The sequence below is a fragment of the Pleurodeles waltl genome, chromosome 6 (assembly GCF_031143425.1).
Source record: "Pleurodeles waltl isolate 20211129_DDA chromosome 6, aPleWal1.hap1.20221129, whole genome shotgun sequence".
Lineage (NCBI taxonomy): Eukaryota > Metazoa > Chordata > Amphibia > Caudata > Salamandridae > Pleurodeles > Pleurodeles waltl.
The window spans coordinates 1,440,004,421-1,440,013,062 of record NC_090445.1 but is presented as its reverse complement, the minus strand read 5'-3'; the positions used below and the strand labels follow the sequence as shown (position 1 = coordinate 1,440,013,062).

Below are 8,642 nucleotides of genomic sequence, written 5' to 3'. Positions count from 1 at the left end.
GTGGGAAAAGCCGGATACTGAGGTGCCTGTCTCGGAGGCGACCCCGACGCCGGCCTCGGCGTCTGCGCCGGAGAAAACACCTGAGGCTCCAATACCTCAATCACCGACGCCTGTCCAGGTGAAGTCGGAGACGCCGGAGAGGGCAACGGCATCGAAGGATGCGGCGTAACCGTGGGACTGATCTCCCATGTCCTTCGGCGCCGATCCGAAGACCTGGAACGAGTCTCCTTCGAATGACGCCGAGATTCTCTACGGCGCCGGGAGTCTCGATGACGCCGATGTCTTGGAGAAGAAGACTTCTTGTGATGCTTCTCCTTCGATTTAGCCATAAACAGCTTCGCCTCACGTTCCTTGAGGGCCTTTGGATTCATGTGCTGGCATGAATCACAAGTCGAGACGTCGTGGTCGGAGCTCAAACACCAAAGGCAATCGGAATGAGGATCCGTCACCGACATCTTGCCTCCACACTCACGACAAGGCTTAAATCCAGACTTTCTCTGCGACATTATTACCACAGCGAAAGACTACGCAGCAAAAATACACTGTAACCAAAAAAGTAACAGTTGCTCCCTCGAAGATAACCGTTTCGAATGCACGGAAAAAAGGGAACTGACGTCCGCACGTCGTCGAGGACCTCTTATTGCCTGTATGACGTCAGACGGCGTCGCGTGGGCTAGAGTGACGTCCTCGTCGACGTGCAGAGACTAGTAAGAAGATTTCCGTTGAATGCTGGCGCCATGGGAGTATTCATTAGGTGAGGAATCCACAGGTAGTTGTATCCATCAGAAACACATGCTTTGCATAGACTGTAAAGCAGTCCCCTCCAAAGTAAGTGGTGGTCAACCTGTAGGAGTTGGAGTAGCTTGAAATAATGTCCTAAGTATTATCTGTCCAACATTTGTGTGTTGATGAGCTAACACATCTACACAATAGTGTTTAGTAAATGTATGTATGTAGATCATGTAGCAGCTTTACATATATCTGCTATTGGTATATCCCCTAGGAATGCCATTGAAGCGCCTTTTTTCTAGTGGAGTGTGCTTTAGGAGCTATTGGTAGCTGCCTTTTAGCCTTAAGATGGAACATTTGAATACACTTCACTATCCATCTGGCTAATCAATTTTTTGACATAGGATTACCCTTGTGAGGTTCTGAAAATGCTCAAAGATGTTTTGATTTTCTAAAATCTTTTGTTCTGTCTATGTAGAACATGAGAGCTCTTAACATCAAGGGTGTGTAGAGCTCTTTCAGCAACTGAATCTGGCTGAAGAAAGAAGACTGGCAATTCCACTCACTGATATAAGGTGAAACTACCTTCAGTAGGAATTTTGGATTTGTTCTAAATTACTTTATCTTTATGGATATGAAAGAAATCTTCTAAAGTGAATGCTCAAATCTCACAAACTCTTCAAAAGGAGTAATTGCTACTAAGAAAGCAACCTTCCATGAGAGAAACTGTAGAGTACAAGAATGCATGAGTTCAAATGGTGGGCCCATAAGTCTTGCAAGTCCAATGTTAAGACTCCATGCAGGAGCTGGAGGAACTCTAGGTGGAATGACTAAGGCCCTCCAGAAAAGCTTTTATGACAGGAATTCTAAACATGGATATATGTTGTCTATTTTGAAAGTAATTAGCTATAGCTGCTAACTGAAGCCTAATAGAGGAGTATGCTGGATTTGCTTTTTATAGGTGGAACAATTAGCAGACAATTCCTTGTACTGAAGCATTGAGTGAATCAATATTTTTTGAGTTGACAATAATACACCAAACATTTCCATTCAATAGCATAACGTTGTCTAGTTGTGGGCTTGTGTGCTTCCTTTAGAATATCCATACATTCAGGTGGACTTTGTAGGTAACCAAACTCTATGGCTTCAGCAGTCATATCGCAAGATTGAGTGTGTTGGGATTTGGGTGTCTGATTTGGCCTCTCTTTTGAGTCAACAGATCTGGTCCGTTTGGCAGCTTATGATTTGGCACCACAGACAGATCCAATAGTTTTGTGTACCAAAGTTGATGAACCCATGTGGAATGTACGAGAATCATAGTGAGTGAGGTTTGTTTAATCTTTATTATCAGAAATGGAATGAGTGGGAGAGGTGGAAAAGCGTAAGTACCTGGATGCAGAGTTTTTGCTTCTTGAGTTTTCTTTTGTGGCGAAAAGGTCAATGTCTGGGGTTCCCACATTTGAAAGTATTTTTTAATTACTTGTGGGTGAATTTCTCATTTGTGGACTTGTTGCTGTGTACTGCTTAACAGGTCTGGAAGTTGATTGTCCATCCGTGGAAGATACTCTGCCACTAATTTAATGAGATTGTGAATCGCCCGCTTCCAAACTGTCTGGGCTAAAAGGGACAATTAAGGTGGGTGCCCCCCCCCCCTTTTGCAGATAATACATTGTCATCATATTGTCTGTACGTATTAACACTACCTTGTGTGCAATTTGTGTCACAAAAGCTTTCAGTGCTAGGAATACTGCTAGTAATTCCAAGTAATTTATATGATAAATCTGTTGGTTGGAGTCCAATTCCTCTTATATGGTGAAGTGTTTGAGATGAGAGAGCCACCCTTTTGAGAGGTTGGTGTGATTCCACCATTGCAGAGAGCGGCGAGTCTGGAGGTCCAAAAACTCTAGATCCTGAAATGGACCCTATGACTGAGACCACTGTTGGGAAAGGCACTGCTGTAGTGGACGCATGTGCAGTCTTGCGTTTGGAACTATGGCTATATATGAAGCCATCATTCCTAATAATTTCATCACTTACTTTAATGCAGAAGTGTGGCTGTGTTGTAGTTGAAATATTAAATTGTGGAATGTTTGAATCCTTAATAGGTTTGGATATGCCGACCCTGACTCAGTGTTCAGAATTGCTCCACGATATGGCTGTATTTGTGATGGTTGTAGTTGGGATTTAATGTAACGGATTGTGAATCCCAGATTGTGTAGATCTATGGTATACTGAGTGTGTTGTTGACAAACTTGAATTGTACTGGCTTTTATGAGTCAGTCGTCTAGTTATGGGAATACATGTAGGTGTTGTCTTCTGAGGAATGATGCAACTACAGCTAAACATTTGGTGAACACCCTTGGTGGTGCTGCTACGCCAAATGGTAGTACTTGGAATTGGTAGTGCTTTCCTGGAATGACAAACCTTAAGATATTTGCGATGTGCTGGATGTATGGGAATGTTGAAATCGGCATCCTTGAGGTCCAATACTGCCATGTAATTCCTTTTCTGTAGTAGGGGAATGACATCTTATAGAGTGACCATGTGGGAGTATTCTGAAAGGATGTATAGATTGAGGAGCCTGAGATCTAGAATTGGTCTTAATGTGCAGTCTTTCTTTGGTATTCGAAAGTATAGTGAATATACCCCTGATCCCGGTTGGGATATAGGTATTATCTCTATGTCTCCTGTGAGTAGTAGTGATTGTACCTCCTCTTTTAGTAGAGTGAGATGGTCCTGAGAGAATCTGTGGGAACGAAGGGGAATGTTTTGGGAAATGGAAATGAGTTCCAGACAATGACCATGTTGGATAATGGATAGAATCAACGGGTCTGTAGTGATGTTGTGCCACTGTGGATAGAAATTTACCAGTCTTCCTCCCACAGGAGATGTGTGCGCTTTGGGAATGGTGAGTAAGTCACTGTTTGGTTGAGGTAGGGGAACGTCTGGAAATGGATGGTTAGCCTCTTCCTTCATTGTTGGATCCTCTATAGGAACACCTGAATAATCCTCTTGTGAAGAATTGTGAGGTTCGTTTATGTTGAGAAGTTGATGTTTCTGTTGCTGACTGCTTAAAGCCACCTCTAAACTGTGGACTACAAAACTTTCCACTGGTGGGCGTGGTATAAAAATGCATCCACTACCTTAGCAGTCTCAGAATCTTTCATAAGTTTTTCTATAGTTGTGTCAACTCCTGGGCTGAATAGATGTTCTTTGTCAAAGGGCATATTTACGAGAGCTTGCTGTATCTCAGGTCTGAACCCTGAAAATCTTAACCCAATGTCTTCTGATGACTACACTATTGTCGACTCATCTGGCTGTGGAATCACCCACATCTGTAGCACACCTAATAGCGTTATTAGTTATTGCTTGCCCTTCTGTGACCCCGTTTCTGATGCTCTGATGGAAGATACTACAACAGTTCTTCCATCTCGTCCCAGTGTGCCCTATCATATCTAGCTAAGAGGGCTTGTGAGTCCTTTGATTTGCTGCTTGTGAGGCTACCCTGGTACCTGCTGCATCTAGCTTTTTGCTCTACTTATCCGGAGGCGGAACATCTCCTTTTGACTGACTGTTAGCCCTTTTCCTTGTTGCAGTAACCATTATCGAATCAGGTGATAACGGAGTCCTGATAAAAACTGGGTATGAGGGTGCCAGGTTATATTTTTTTATCAAATAATTCTGGCCTTCACTGGTTCTTGGAAAATTTCAGATGAATGTCTGAGCATTCCTGAGAGCACTGGGAGACACGGATATTCCTTGTGTGTAGACGTTAATGTGTTAAGAAGGAAATCTTCTTCTATATGATCTTTATGCATCTGCACATTACGGTAGGCAGCTCCTCTGGCTATGACCTGGTTATATGCAGTAGTGTCTTCTGGTGGAGAAGGTCTAGCAGGATACAAGTCTGGATCATTTGAAAGAATGGGACTAGGATCATATAGATCCCATGGATCCATGTCCTGGTGAACGTCACTAAGATCATCCCTGTGTGGTGATGGCGAGGATGTCTGTGGTGAAAACTGTCTCTATGTGGGTGATGGTGGTGTGGAAGGAAGAACAGGAGAACGTGGTGGTGAAGGCTGTTTTTGTTGAAAAGCCTTTTCTCTCTCCTTGTCTTTTGAGACCTTCTTTGGTGGAGGTCCAGCATCTAAGGTCTCCTTGAGAGTTAATTTCCTCTAAATAGGCACTGGAGGAAAAGCAAATATCCTTTCTGTATCTTTTTGAATATGCAATTTTCGCTGTTTAGCGTCTATCACTTTTAAAATGGGTTGTATTAGCCGATGATTCTTGTGTAGAATTAGTAGGTTTACTAGTTATGGCTTTCGAATCCGAAGGTTTAGACATGGAGGGTCTGATTAAGACCCTGGCGGAGGGGATTACCCCGTCCCAAACGTGACGGATATCCTGTACACCAGATTACAAGTTCCCGAGTGTTCACCTCGAAGTGAAGGTGTTGGATCCAAAATCGGTAAAAAAAAATTTAGCTCCGAAAATGTTTGTTTTTCGGCTCGGTACTGAGACAGCTGCAGCAGTCTGTTTTGCGGATGCAGAGTGCACTTTGGTCATTGTTCTCGGTGCCGAGCCCAAAGGTTGATCACCTGGACTTGCTTTCCAGATCTGACCATGGCCCAAAGACAGTGGAGGACCGACGACCAATGCTGGAGTCTTTTTTAATGTTTTTGGGTGGTGTGAAGGAACAGGTGTACTCACGTACTGTGCCGGAGGTATGGAGGGGCTGTCAGCATCAGACTCTTGGTCAGAGTCAGTCTCTCTCCGATGGAACATGCAGCACTCTGTCCTACTTCCTCCTGCGTGTGTGTGTTCCTCACCGAAAATATCAGGTGTGCCTTCTGTGGACATGGACGCCATTTCCAGACAACAAACTCTTTGGTCCTGGAGAGTCTTCTTAGATCAAAACAATCTGCAGGCGTTACAAGTCTTCTGGATGATCAAGAGCTAAACAGAGATTACACACACACACAATAATGGTTGGTGTATGGGAATTTAGCATGACAGAGGACAGAATCAAAATGAGTTCGTTCCATCAGCTTGACATAGAAGTAGTCGCTATAAGGGCGAGGCCCCTCTCAAGGGTGAAAAATTGAACCGACGGTCCAAATCATATTGCGTATAGATAGGAAAGTAGATCGAAACTATACAGACTGAATTAGAGAAAGGTAGAATAAGTTCAGCAGTACCGAACAGAGATCCACTGGAGCGTCAGGAAACACGTTCGAACCGGACGGCGGAGAGAAAACAATCTAACAAAGGACTCGATGCCTATGTGCACTATCATCAAGAGTCACTTGATCTCATGACTCGAAAACCTTCTTTGAAGAAAAAGAACTTGTAACACTCTGAGCCCAACACTAGATTGCGGACTTATGCAAAGCATGTGTATCTACAGCTACACGTCATCGAACACAGGTTTCAGTCCACACACAGGTGGAAAAAACAAAACCAACAGGAATGGGCACTCGTATGTGATGCACTGTAACACTTTGGCTAAACGTCTGTCAAAAGCAGTTCCTGGCCCAGCCACTAGGAGGCAAGGTACCCACAAATTCAGAGTAGGAGAGGCCCAGGTCAGAGTGATAACACTCTTAAATCTCCCGAGCTCACTCACCACACCCCCCAAATGTCAGGCATAGGATCAAAATAGCAGCTCATCTGTACACTCAAGCCTGATCGAAGTACACACCCCTCGACATGTCTTCAGGATCAATGCTGTGGTGTACTGTAATGTGAATAGCATTCACGATCTGTGCAATGGTAAAATAAAGTACACACTTGTTAAACACTAAAGTAACTTTACAGGACTCTTCTTCTGGCAGACTTGTTTTTGCAGTGTTCAGCACTTTTATAAACATTGCAGAAAAAATATCTACAATTTTCCAACAGCGACATGCAACTCCAAATGTAATTGTTTTACACTATTTCGGTCCTGCTGCTATTGCTTCATCTGGTGTCCGGACTAAAACACAGCATACTTTACATGGTGCCAAAGGAGGTCTATCTACATCATAACACAAGAAAGTATGACAATTAATGTTCTTTTATTTGTCAGTATCAAATTACACAGTAAAGTCATGAATTCGTTTGCTACAGAAATTGAGTTTCTGGTTCAAACACTGCAATAAAAAAAACAGAGAAGCCATGTTTCCCAATTACCTCAAAATACACGATAAGTGTATGAAATTGTGCGTTTATGATCCTGTTTGGCATATCCGGGCAAAAGTAGCCTGCATAAATAATTCTGTACCTCATTTTCAGCTTTAAGCACTGTAAATATGTCCTTTAATAGGTAAGCTGTAGACTGAGCTAATGAAAATCCGGTTTAGATCAACGGGGAGTAAACAGGACTAGGACACAAAAGCACCAAATACATCTCACTGACCAAGCTTGAAGGACAACATTGACTTGGAACAAACGGACAAACACAGACCAACACTTTACTGGTGAGTTTCGTACTATGCATCACCTATAAGTGTGATAGCAGCAGTGATCCTTAGTTGTTGGAGAGTCAATAGCAGGTACTGGGAGGGGTCAATGCATCCCACCTGGCATTGCCATCCTGTGAAAAAGACAAGAGGTGTTTGGGCTCCGTGCATAGATCAGGTGAGAAAGGAAGGCCGTTAGGGACACAGGAGTAGTACAGAAGTTTTGATGCAGGTATGATTGGCTTGGTAAGAATAGGGGAGGTCATCAACTCAGCAGGGCCTACGGTATCATTTGAAGTCCGGCTTCTCTGGGAGCGTGCAACCTGATCGGCGAATGACCACATTTGCAGCATAATGTGCGGCTCGAATGCACTCCTCAAGGGGGCGGTTGTACACCAACTGTGATAAGAAGCCTGCAACAGCACAAAAAATGATAGTTAGGCAACAAGGTATACTGTCCCTTTAACATCATAAAAAGCAAGCAGTCGCAGAGGAAAGGGCCAAGGCCATACCATGGAGGTAAGACCACACAAATTTTAAACATTTTTTCGGGATAACTTATTAAAACAAAGGCTATTTTCTTTTCAACCATTTACCAAAAATCAAGAGACAATCAACAAAAGTAAAGAATAGAAAAAAGTCTTCAACTTGGGTGTGTGTTCTGCCTACTATTAATTCTTACACCACAGGATCCCTAGAATCTCCCTTGCTCATTCAGTACTGCTGCTTGCCTGAGTCTATGCCAGCATAAATGGATAAATCTGCTGTTTTACTGTCCTTTTCCACCAGGATGGTGTGATATTCAGACTCTTCCTCATGCCTACACAAGACAAAACACTAAACCATGTATCTTACAGCATCGTTCAATAGCAAGAAGTGATACCACATGTTTACAGTCTAAATAAAGAATTATTAAGATCACAGTGGACTAATTTCAGGCGACCAGAAAAATGTTAGAGTATTCATTCCAATCAAATATTTCCGTTGTGTGTGGTCTTTTAACTTTTTTAATCAGGTTACAAGACTACAATGTAAACATCTCCAGACTGCAGAGTACACATTACCTGGCTCTTTAGTTTTCGCCTCATCACAGGATGCAAATTAAAACTTGAAGCACACTTGTTCAAATTCCTTCATGTCAGCTGAAGTCACCAAGCGGTATACTACACTACATGCACCCCGGGGACATTGGGCATGTATCTTTTGTGCACCTCGACGTTACTTTGGCATTACAGAAGGAGTCGCAGATACTTGTATGGTCACTTCTGTAAAATATCTCGTACTGAAGCTACATGTGTGCCAGCCCAATGGAAATGAGGGAATCCTCTTACAGATTCGGTTGCAGAGGCAAAGTGTCAAAGTGCACTGACTGTGCTCCATGTAGATATGGTGTATAATACAGTCGCACCTTTAAAGGAGAGAAAGGGTGTCTGTCTCAAGGAGCGCCCAAGCATCCCCTTGGAGGCAGGC

General features: G+C 43.2%; 1 protein-coding gene across 5 annotated transcripts in view; it reads right to left on the bottom strand.

Moving 5' to 3' along the window:
• Positions 1-6,771: 6,771 nt before the first annotated feature.
• ADK (adenosine kinase) overlaps positions 6,772-8,642 on the bottom strand; it is a 462,265-nt gene continuing 460,394 nt past the window's right edge. For all 5 annotated transcript variants that reach the window (XM_069240844.1, XM_069240846.1, XM_069240847.1 and 2 more), the window contains one exon: positions 6,772-7,585. In XM_069240844.1, the coding sequence (XP_069096945.1) occupies positions 7,461-7,585 (125 nt within the window). In that variant the 3' untranslated portion in view covers positions 6,772-7,460. The remainder of the gene's footprint in view (positions 7,586-8,642) is intronic.